We start from the raw sequence: 12,796 nt of genomic DNA, 5'->3' as shown, positions 1-12,796 counted from the left end.
GACATTCAGCTCCCCACATAAATTGTAACCTCGCTCTGCAGTGTTTACTAATATGAAAATGACGTTCACTTTATGTTAATTTAACTGGTTTTAAAAATTACAACATATAACTTTATAATATGCAATGTAAATATCACCAAGAACATAAGGATGATTAATTTTATCACACTCTTGATAGCAGGGTGGCTCGAAATAGAGCAATGATCCATTGAATTATTGAAAAACCATTTTAACATTCATTTAAAGTGATTCAGGAAAGCCACATGCACAGTTCACTTTTAATGAGTTTTGAGTTACAGTCCCACAAAAGAAATGCAAACTAGTGATATATGTGGTAACGGAGAGATACTTCCAGTGCAAATGATATGACTCCAGAGTATAGATTTTTTTTAAAAAAAATATTTAATAGAGATTCTTTCTTTGGTATGTAATTAATATAAAATACAGCACATTACAAATTATCAAAATTCAGTCTGCTAAATAATTTACATGGCAGCTTTACAGAAGCAGTTAACACTTCTACAAAAGAATCACTGTCACAGCCTTGACTTATTAAAATACCTGAGACATGAGCTTTCAGTTAGGTCTATATTCATTTTTTTTAATGCCACCTTTATGTTAATTTTAGCTAGCATTGTTATTTCCAAAACTCTTCGACTCCTAGTCATCACAAGCATGAAAATCATCCCATGAGACAAATCTTTGACTGACTCTAAAACAAGACACCTTAACTTTTGTTGTTATAATAATCACTACTGATTTGCCAAGGGACGGTTTACTCTTAACTACTGAAGTAGTTTTAGAAATATGAGCAACTATTAAAAATAACAGTTCCTACCATTCAGATATAATTTGCAGTTATCATACAAACAACTGTTCAAATACAAAGAACTACAATGAAACACAATATATTTATGCAACTGATACATGCATTACTCCATTTTTTTTATAATCGTTGTTAAAACATAGGTAACATACTAAGTAAAATCAACGGCACAAGAAACAAGAAGTAACTGCTCTTAATACTATTTTACTTTTGCTGCAGGACTGACCCTGCCATTTAGCTATATGAAAAAAGGATTAAGATCAGTGTTTCACAACTTAGCTCCTATATTTGCTGCCTCTTCATTCACAAAGAGAAGATTTGTGGTTAGGTAAGATAAATTCAGTACCACATCTCATGATTGTGGCTGTACATCAAACAAGACAATCCAGTCTTCTGGAACACAATTAGTGTTTTATATCTAATACATATCTAACTCGCATACCATTATCTGTGAGATTTACAATTTATCTTTGTACACTCATTACATCCTAAGCAGTATAAGCAGGTTGCTTTATTCCAACCTCAATATATTTGGCACAAACCATAATTTTTGTACACAATATCTAACAATTAGAGCAACAAACAATCACAAATAAGAGATTCACAAAGTAATTGAAAACATGGAGTCAATGGAACAGAAATGAAAGGAAAAAGAAACTGAAGCTATGGTTTGAAATTCTGGTGCCAATCAATTAGCTAGTGGGTGAAGAACAACTTTTACATGGCAAAAAACTACCTAATGACATAGTTTATCTCAGAGCAACAAACAAAAGAACTGACGCCAGTTTCGTTTAATTAGTTTGCTTGATCATTACTTTTTACTATTAGGTTTAATGAACTTATTAACAGTTATACTGTAGGAAGATCATATATGTTGCTATGAATGTAGAAGACAAAATAAAAGTTTCAAACTTTGTGCTGGGCAGATTCAAACTTGTGACGTTAGTCTTTTTTGGGCATGTGCTCTAACAACTGAGCTACCCAGGCTCAAGCTCAGGTGGTTGGGTAGCTCAGTTGGTAAAGTACTTGCCCACAGAAGGCAAAGGTCCCACATTCGAGTCTCAGTCCTGCACACAGTTTGGTCAGGAAGTTTCATATCAGTGTGCAATCTGCCGCAGAGTGAAAAGCTCAGTTTGGATATAACAACTTGCCTCTTTAAGAGTCACCATCCCATTCACATGGAATGAAAATTCTATCCTAATTGAGTGCCCAGTCTGTATAATCCTTGACAGCACTTTTGGTGATGAGGAGGTAAATAAGAAGCTTTTCAATATTCCTATCTCCACCACTCATCTCTTAACCATTAATTCTCAGTGAACTGTCAAGTGCATTACTACAAATGTGAATCAAAAAATGTATTCACATATTTTATGGAGTGTACTTTCAGCAAATGATTTATAGAATGCAAGTTTTGTCAAGTAGCTTTTAAAATCATTGTAAAGACACATGAAAAATGAAACTTTGGGCCATATTCTTATTAACATGTTTACCTTATGAGAATTCACTCTTCCGCCATTTATATCAGTGCACATTTTATATTTTTCACCAAATGAAAAAAGGGCAGCTCCATTATTACATTAAAGAAACTGAGGACTTCAGGTTAAATATTCCTACGATATCATTCTTAGCAGTCTATCACTGTAGGTGATATTGTGGAAAATAGTTAAAGAAAATCATAATGCAATACCACTAGCTATGACAAGCATAAGCAGCTGCCTGTAAATATTAAGTTACACCTGAATATTACAACAGAGACTTATAATATATAGAACATGCAAAATTAACATAAAAAATTACAACAACATGAGTATCTCTCATTAAAACAATACAAAAATAGTTGCTATGTTGTAAGTAAAATTTTCCACAACAGTTGCAGTGAGTCTGACATAATAGTTCTTAGATGTAATATGGGTTTGCTCATATAAGCTAATTGATGTGTGTATATGGTGCTGATATGTTAAACAAATGAGGTACAGAACAATATCACTGATATCACAGTAGCAAATAATATGGTACTAAAGTAAAGGTTCTACGGAAAAAAGCTGTGTTTTCTCATTCTACCCCTGTTACTATGATACTGGTTGGGCCCAGAAGGCTTGTAAAATGGAACAAATACATAACTGAAACCATACCAGTCTCTAGCTGCTATTTAACTCCTGTTACATTATGAAATTTCACTGTTGTGTGTTCTCATGTCATTGTAAATGATACACAGAAACACATTTACCTTTATTAAAAAAAATTACATGGAGCAAACCATCTACCAATGTCCAAGCAAGCAAAGTAGAAAGATATTGTAAAGAATACAAGTTTTTGCATAATATACAAGTGAATAAACTGCTGAAACCTGTTTTGTTGATGTTCTCTAGAAACATTTTTTGTTCATGTTCTCCAAGATAAACTGTCAATGCAATATGGGCTGGAGATGGAAAACTGAATGACACCTAATATGAATTTCATATGCTGACTGCACTTCATAACATGTTTAACACACCAAATATGACTGTATAGTCGTGAATTTTTGCAATTGATCTCAAACCTTAAAAACATAACATTTTACTTGCAATAAAAATGAATACACAAATTTATGTTCATCACTGTTGAGATGAAAATAAATGAGTGACATTCTGTAGCTCCACAAGCGGTATGCTCAAGAGTTTCTAGTACCCAATGACAAGCTGGTACAGTTATTTTTATCTTGAAGTGATGTTTCCATTTTACTGTCTGTATTTTAACACAACTTTCATGACTATCATTGTAAAATCACTCACATATGCCTGCATACAGTACCAAAATCTTTGAAAATTACTTGGGTGCTGTATAATAACTGGACTACAGTTATTTGTGTTTTAAAATATTTAGGAACAGTGACACAAACATACACTAATCATCTACAGTTGGAGCTATAAAATACTGTGATTCCTGAATCAAAGCTCAGTGTGGCCATTACAAAAAAAAAAAAAGAAAAAAAAAATCTTTTCACATTCCTTCCTTCGATGTACATTTAGTAGTCTATCTGGACTAACTCTTCCATGGTTCTTCATGGTAAGTCTACAACAATGAGTTTAGTAAGAGAGTATTTATGAATATTTCTAACTCTTCTAGTACACTGGATAAATTCATGACAATATCAATCACAACCAAACATCATAAAATGCCAGTGAACTAGCTGCTGGTTCTGCTGTCTCCCACAATTTCTGAATTTATCCGCACATTCATGGGTACACTTTTAGTTCTCAAGGGACCAATATAACTTAGCAAAACAGGTAAGAAAATTAAACCATGTCCAGCTCCAAAAAGAATAATGAGGAGATACATTCTGAAGTAAAACACCTGAAATATCTGTGAGTTTGCAAATGCTAAAACTGTTATGCCAACAAATTTTGTTAGTGTAATTCCAGAAAATACTGAGCTCCCAATATTAGTCAGTGAATCTGAGACTCTCAACACTCTATTGCTCTCATCTGAATGGATATAAAAATGTAGGAGATGTGAGCAAAATTCAACTGATATTCCAAGGGACAACACCAAGTTAATAAGTGAAATTGCATTCAGTGAGATGTGCCACCAGTACATTATTCCAGCAATGTCAACAACAATTGCAATTATTGTTAACATCAATATTAGAGCTGATGCTATATCAAAGCTCATTAAAACAAATGTCACAATGAAAATACCTGCAACAGAAACACCTAAGATTTTAAGTGTATCATGCCACATCGTTAGGTACTGCTCATAGAAAACATAAAAGACACTGTATGGAAAGACAATTACTTCTGAATCAACACTGTTGTTTCTTAACACCTCATTTATTGCATTTGATATATTTGCTGACAGAGAAACTGCAGCCCCAAAAGCCTCATAATAATCTCTCGAACTTTTCAGAACAGTATGATAACTCATAAAATAACTGGCTCTAAACTCTGACAAAGTGCCATTATCAAACTTGTAGTTAACGGCACTAGAATACGAGCCATGACCAGCTTTCGCACATGTTGTTGTGGGATTGTCTTCCAGGAAATATGGTAAATACTTTTTAAAATCTCCTGCTTCAGGACGATAATGGTTATCTAGCTTGATATCACAATATCTGCATTTAGTATAGTCATTTGGACAGAAGGAGCCATTACTGGGAAAATATTTACAACAGTTTTCAATACTACACCAATCAAAATAATCATCTATCCACGAAGTTGCTGGTCGAGCTATGTATGTGATATTTGGCTGCCTTGAAGCACTAAATATCTTAGTTGTAAGCGAGTTATGGTAACAATACTGACTGCCACAGAGGGAATTTTGTACAAAATCTTGTGAGTAATCAATGTCCCCATGGACAACAAAATACACTGGAGGTCCAATGGACAAATAATTTTTCATAAACTCAAAATATTTTGATACATATGAATCCCTTGGCATAGACAATTCTTGATCCAGACCCACTTCCAAATTGGGAATAAAAGCAATATTGAAACACAGAAATCCAAAGAAAGCAACAAACACAAAAGCCCGTACAGCTGAATTCATTAAGAATGGAACATATTTTGTTCTAAAAAATTCATACAGAACACCATCAGATGAAATGGAGTCTGACTGTGAGCTCTGCACACAACAACAGATATCAAAACGGTTGTCTTCTTGTCTGCGAGAATCCAATGCCAGTAAACTGACAAAGCAAGAAACCTGAAGGACAAAATCAACAAGAAGAGCAAAACCTGAATACATTGCAAATTCACGAACTGCTGGCATGCCTGATGTTGTTCCAAGAAAAAAGCACAAGCATTCAGCTAAAGTTGAAAGTAAAATGGATGGTCCTACATGTGACATAATGCGTCCTATGTGCTCTGCTTGACTCTCATTCTCAAAACGTTTGCTTCTCTGGTATGACTGCACAATAATAAACACATTATCTACACCTACAGCCAAAATAAGAAAAGGCATAACTTCAATAATAATCATAGTAACTGGCACACGTATGTATCCAAAAAATCCTACAGACGCTGCTACTGATGCAAGAACAATAAGGACACCACCCAGCCCAAGTGAAATTTTTGCATTAATCAACAACAACACAAAATCTTTCATTATCTTACTACACAAATTTGAATCCTCTCTATTCCTTCCTCCAGCTTGGGTACTGTCTTCAAGCACATTTTCAGGGTTATTTGCCATTTTGGATCCTGTTACTTTACCTAAAGAAATAGCAACATACAAAAACATTGCCAGATAACTAATGAAAACTGTCTTTACATCTGCTATTGAACTGCGCTCCAATTCATCCTGAATTGATCGTTCTGCATTGAAAGCTACATCCATAAAGGGAGGTTTTGTTTGCGTCCAGTTTCTCATAAACTCAATAAAAAGTTTCTCCCACTTCAGTGCTGGTTGCAGCGCTGTTTCATTTTCATAGTTTCTGACAACGAACGTAAGTATGAGAGCTGTGGCATTCTCATAATTTGGATTCTCTGACAAACTATTTTCGTCACTAAGAAACCCACCAACAGCAAGTGCAGGATCTACTGCTCCCCTAAAACGAGCTAAGCAATTGATATTATAAGGATTTTGACTACAAGCTTTAAAGTGATCCAAATAGTTTACAGTATAATTAGATTCCTCACTTGTAGAATTAAAAGTATCTAAGTCGTCTTGGTAATAGCCCCATACACTTTGTACTGCACAGTCTGAAACCTGTGCAGGACCTGTAAAAGGAGATGTGAGAGGGGCAAAACAAATTTTCTCAAGACCGACACCATCAGATTGACCCAGCAATTCTATCTGTCTCTGAAGTTTATACACCTCCAACAGGAATGTTCTGTTAAACACTGGACCAAATTCCACAGGTCCATTAGATGTTTGATGAATTATTTTGTCAAGTCCTACTGTTGTAAGGATTATCTGTTCCATACGATAAAACGGTTCAAAGGTGACATCAAAATAGTTCTTTTCTACTCTTGCACTACTTCTGGGCGATACCCACAATTTAATTGGGTCTGTTGTAAGTTTCGTGAAATGTATACCACTTGCTAAAACAATCACAAATGACACACTGAGAAATATAATCATCCACGGGTACGATGCACAAATGACACCCCACTTCATAAATAAACGTTCAAGTAATCCATACAATTTACCTCCAACTCTACTTGCTATCTGTGTGCTACTCGACTGTGTGGAACGATTTTTGCTTTGCATAAGGGGAGTGCGTTCATTTGGTACCTCATTTTCATGACTAGTGGATTGATCTGCGCAGCAGCAGTGCTTACAAGACACAACAGACAAAAATGTTAGTGTTCCAAGAGAAAACAACAGGATCATTATAAAAACACCACCATCGAGTCCACAAATAGTAAAAGGTTGTACAGGTGGTGGTACGGGAGGTGGTGCAGGACAACTGTCTGTGCAATCAATACAACTGCAAGCAGTAGTATTCACATCAAAACTTTCATTACATCGTGTGACTCCAGGATCCAAAGGAAAAAACCCAGACTCATTGCTGGTGGAATACTTAATGAGGAACGGAGCCACTGGATTCAAAGTCGGGTCCCCCATGTACTGGAACCATTTCTGAGCGTCACAACGTGATGCACCATATTCACCACACATGATATCAAGCGCGCGCTCACCAGTCGATGGAACTGACACATGAGAACAGGAATTAAAAATTCCATTTAAGTACGTGTTCGTTACAAATACTTCTATGGCAGTGATGTATGTCACGTTCCCATCTTTTTCTGTCTGTAGTATCTTCACAAATTCGTTTTGATTCGGGGCACAAGTAAACTCACAGAGAATAGTTGCAAAGTTCATCATGCAGGAAGGACATCGCTTCAAGAGATTGCTAGCTATTTGGATGCTAGCATCTAAAGTCTCCAACTGACTGACACTACAGCACGTCGCATACGATGTGGAATTTAACCTGTGCAGAAAAGAAGGGCACCACTTTTGGAGCAATTTTGTGCCTGTTTCGTTCAGTGGTTTGGCTGTTCCATTATAAGGACAATTCTGTGCGAATTCGGTGACATGGCACTGATCGTACCACACGCAGTGATTACTTGAAAATACGAAAGTCGAAGTCCAGATATACAAAAACACTACGGCGCAACTGACAAAATTCATGGTTCACTTTTTGCGCCTCGCTATCAAAAAGTTACAAAATCACGCTACGATCACTTCAATGTCACTTTCACAAACGTTACGCATTTGAGTCTATCACTGCGCTGTCACGTCAATGAATCTTCAGATGAATCAGCTGACTGGAGCACTAAACATATGTTTGACATTTACTTGTTTCTATTGCTGTTCTCCTTCCACACAACGTCTCAGCGCCTAACTCATCACTGAGACACTGACACACTGACATGCAGATGCAGACTCACGTGACCTAAAGCGTTGGCTGGAGACTACATCAACGCCTTCTAGATACTGATTGTTTTGATCTTGCATGGAAAAGACAGACCAAATACACAAATCAGCTACGCCGCAGCCGCTTGCAAGAGTAATAATATTTCAGAAACTTGGATAAAGAGGAATAAGCAGAGTCTAGATTCTACTTGACACCTCTGAAATCTAATCACTTACACTTACAACCGCTAAGTAATACGCGAAAATGCTAGTGCCAGTCTCAACAAAAACATTTCAATCTGGACAAAATGAAAGGAAACAAAAACAATATAAGAAACTGGGGCACGTTTAATAATTTCCGTTGTCTTGTCTTTCATAGTAAATATCATTTAATACATATTTGGTACTTTACTCGCTCAAAGTAGCACAGTTAAAGAGCAAGTGCGAGCACTCAAGTTGTTATATCCACTAAGTCCGTAACACATGCACACACGAGATTGAAGCAGATACTTTTATTTAGGAGAACAATATTTAATAAATTCACTCTTATTAGCACAAAGTTTTTAATGTGTCAGTGGTTAAGCACTTTTATTGGTTAAAAACAGTCTTGGTTGCAATTTTATTATTTTATTTTTCAACTACGCGTTTCGCCTTATTTAGGTACCTTCAGACTGATCTTAATTTGGTATTTCTTAGACCGATCCTTTAGACAGTGTAGCCAAAGGACATAATCGAATACATCATGCTAACATCGCCTTTGTTAAACTCAGTAAAAACTTTTCTAGATGGATATGAGCGACTCCAAGACCTGCACAACGCGTTCCCGTCCACAGGAACGAGTAACAGAATAAGATGGGGCTCAAGTACTTAGATTTACTACTTGAGCCCTCTCAGGTCCGAAAAAACCGCTGAGACAGGAAAGACCGAATGAAAATGGGGAGGTGCCCACGAAAGCACCATTGATGCAGTTGTGTGAGAATGCGTATCGTATCCTAAGTGATATCAAAGTATCTGCCGATTCACTGATGCTGACGGAGGAAAGCCTGCTGAATAGCCGTTTCTAGAAGGGTCAGGTTGTCGACTGTGGACCAAAACTTTCGGAATCCACACTGCGAGCGGCTAAGGAGTTGCCTGGTCGCTAAAAGCCAGACCTTACGACGGTTAACCATCTTTCCTACACAGCTCGTCATAGCGATACTCCGATAACTACTGCGACATGTGTGGTCCTTTCCTGGTTTTAGGAGAAGGATTAGAATTGCCTCCCTCCACGAGTTGGGGAATACACCTGTCTGCCATATTAGATAAAAACATTCGAGGAGGATTTCCTTTGACCCCCACTGGCAGATGTTGAAGCATGCAGTACCGGATGTGTTTGTGACCAGGTGCAGTGTCAGAAGTCTCAGTCAGTGCCAATTCGAGCTCCCACATCGAGAAAGGGGAGTTGTAGGCCTCAGAACTGTTCGGCCCAACTTTTCCCTCTCAACAGTCGCATAGTAGTGACGAAACGCTGCATCCTGGCTTGCATTGGCAGTAGTCTGTGCAAAATGCTCGGTCAGGGTCTGATCAATGTTTCTAGGTGTTGTTTGGAGGCACCCCTGGTTCAACACTGCAGCTATCGGTTAACGGCTGTGTTTACCGGAAATCCTCCAGATGGCTTCCCATACTTTTGAGGAACAACGGGAACGATTGATGGAGTTCAGGAACTCATGCCATGACCGCTTTTTGATCTCTTTAATGGCAAAGCGAGCCTTGACTCTCGCGTTTCGAAAGGTTGAGAGATTGTCCGCTGTTAGGCGGTGTTTAAACTGTCGAAGAGCCGCATGCTTGTCCCGGATGGCTAAATGGCACTCTTGTATCCACCAAGGTACAGGTCGCCTCTGAAGAGGGCTGAAAGACGTTGGTATGGATATATCAGCAGCGTGATGGATCATATGCGTGATGTGATCCATCCATTCCTGGACACTGTCACGATGTTCAAACACAGCCAACTGGCCGAACAGCGTCCAGTTAGCCATGCCAATCATCCACATTGGTTGCTTCTGTTCCAGCAAGTCACCATCGAGTAACCAAAGGCGGATTTGGAAGTGGTCACTGGAATGAAGGTCGTCAATGACCTCCCAGTGAACAGAGTTGGCGACGACTGGAGAGCAGGGAGATAGGTTGATGGCTGAGAATAACCTAGTAGCACCACAGAAATGAGTTGCAGTACCAGCGTCTAGGAGGCATAGCTCTCGAGATGTCAGGAGGCTCTCCAAAACTCGACCCCGATGGCAAGTAGACGTTGAGCCCCATAGGACATGGTGGGCATTGAAGTCTCCAAGGAGGAGAAATAGTTGGGGTAGTTGAACGATAAGATCTGTGAGAGCCTCAGAGTCTACTGCATCCAGTGGAGGTAAATAAAGAGAACAAACTGTAAGCCGCTGACATACAGAAATTTCAACTGCAACTGCTTGCAGGTCAGTATCCAGGGGAAGAGCAGAAGAGTCGTGCACATTATTAACAAACACAGCAACCACTCCTTTGGCTCTTTCCCGAGTCAGGTCATCCTTGCGATATAGGGTATAGCCCTGTAGTGCAGGGGCATCAGATGCTATGAAATGTGTTTCCTGCAAACACAAGCGGAGAGGGCGTTGCTGCACTAGTAGTTTCAGTTCCTCCATGTACATACTGAATCCATTCATGTTCTACTGTATAATGGGAGCCATCTATCAGGGGGGTAGTATTTTCATCCTCACTTTCCAACTGGGAGGGGAGCCCACAATGGGTGGAGCAAGATGGTTGCCCCAATCCGAAAGTATGCTCCGCAGCTTCTAAAGAAAAATCGACTGAGATGTCAGGGAGGTCGATGTCGACATCGTCAGGCTGTTTTCTGCCCGATTCCACCAGTGTTGGACGTTTTGTCTTGACTTTTTTCCACTGGGTAGACTTTGCAGCCACAACTGCGGTAGAGGGTGTGGCAGCATTTGACAGAGTAGCAGATGGAACCTTTGGAGCGGCAGGGAGCTCCACAATGTCAGCAACTACAGATTTTTCTGAAGTTCTCGGGGGAGGGACAGGCATAGACACAACTGCAGCAGCACAAGTGCATGGACACACGAAGGTACTAGTGTCGACACTAGCAGCCTGCGTTTGTGTAACAGCATCAGCTTTCTGTGTGGGCTGTTTAACTTAAGTGAAGGAGGTGGCAAAACATGGAGGCAGTACGGCTTCATATAGTTTTTTTGCTTCAGTGTAGGGGATGCTCCTGTATCTTCCATTCTTCCAGATACACGCTACAGTCCCGGCTCCAGATGGGGTGTGGTCCAGAGCAATTTACACACTTCAATGGAGACAAACAATGGACACCGTCAAGGGCAACCTGACCGCACATGCCACAAGTAGCTTCCCCATGACTCCCAAGAGTAGTATGCCCAAAGCACTGGCATTTGGAACACTGCATTAGGTTGGGTACGTAAGGCCACACACTTAAGCGAAGGAAACCTGCCTTAACATGCTCAGTGAGTTTCGCCGCATTAAACGTCAGGATAAAGGAGTCGGACTTAACAAGAACCCCATCCACCCTCTTCATGATATTTTGCACATCAATTATTCCTACCGGAGCCCACTCATCTTTCAATTCCTCTTTGGGAATGTCCACCAGATCCCTGCACGTCACAACACCTTTCTGTGATTCAATGTAGTGTGCAGCTAAGTTTCGAAGGCATATACCCCTAGGGATTGCACGTTCTGTAGATTCTTAGATTGTTGGGAACTAGCAGTTTCCACCAACAGCGTCCCATTACCAATCGTTTCACAGATTTCAAACTGCCAGCAATGCCCTCAAGCCCTTTTTGAATATAGAATGGTGAAACTTTGTCGAAGGTGCCCTCTTTCCTATTAATGATAATTTATTATTAAAAGACTCAGAGATTTAATGGGTGAAGAAGAAAATAGCTTGTTCTGTTGATAGACTTTGTTGAAATCCAAGCCAGCTACTGTTTAAAATTTTATAATGAATGAGGTGGTCAATAAGTCTTTTGTAAACCAATTTCTCAAGAATTCTAAATAAGGTTGTTAAAAGGGAGATAGGATGATAGTTGGTAATGTAGATTTTATCACCTTTTTTTAAATAGAGGTTTGACAATAGCATACTTTAGTCTCTCAGGAACAATCCCATGCTGGATGGATTCATTAAATATATAGCAAAGAATTTTGCTTATTGGCTTATAGCATTCCTTCAGTAATCTTGAAGAGATACCATCAATGCCAACAGAATTCTTGCTTTTTATCTCTCTAATGATATTTTCAATTTCATGTACAGTGACAGGAGACATTTAAATCTGCTTAGTTTTTTTATTAACAGCTTCTTGAATGGATAACAGAACGTGTTTCTCCAGTTTGGGCTGCTAATGCCAAAAAGTGGTTGTTAAACATGTTTATAATTATTTCAACATTTTCATGAGTGTTATCATTTGGTTTAATCTCTATGGTGTTTTCTGAAGTAGGGATTTTACCTGTTTACATTTTTATTATGTCCCATATGGTTTTAATTTTATTATAAGAGACATCATTTCTGTTTTTATAGGAATACTCTCTGCCCTTCTTAGAACTTTTTAAAGGATAGAACAGTATAGTTTGTAATGTTTTTCCTTT

At 38.6% G+C, this 12,796-nt stretch overlaps 1 protein-coding gene across 1 annotated transcript; it reads right to left on the bottom strand.

The window, feature by feature from the left end:
• Nucleotides 1-379: 379 nt before the first annotated feature.
• On the bottom strand, nt 380-8,280 carry LOC126272323 (NPC intracellular cholesterol transporter 1-like). Its single transcript, XM_049975107.1, has one exon. The coding sequence runs from the start codon at nt 7,937-7,939 to the stop codon at nt 3,992-3,994; it is 3,948 nt and encodes a 1,315-aa protein (XP_049831064.1). The 5' UTR covers nt 7,940-8,280; the 3' UTR covers nt 380-3,991.
• Nucleotides 8,281-12,796: the final 4,516 nt, after the last annotated feature.

The sequence above is a fragment of the Schistocerca gregaria genome, chromosome 5, assembly GCF_023897955.1.
Source record: "Schistocerca gregaria isolate iqSchGreg1 chromosome 5, iqSchGreg1.2, whole genome shotgun sequence".
NCBI lineage: Eukaryota > Metazoa > Arthropoda > Insecta > Orthoptera > Acrididae > Schistocerca > Schistocerca gregaria.
This window is presented reverse-complemented; position numbering and strand designations above follow the sequence as displayed.

Bases quoted from the DNA above. Each gene is read 5' to 3' on its own strand.
- LOC126272323 (XM_049975107.1), bottom strand. From the start codon at position 7,939: ATGAATTTTGTCAGTTGCGCCGTAGTGTTTTTGTATATCTGGACTTCG.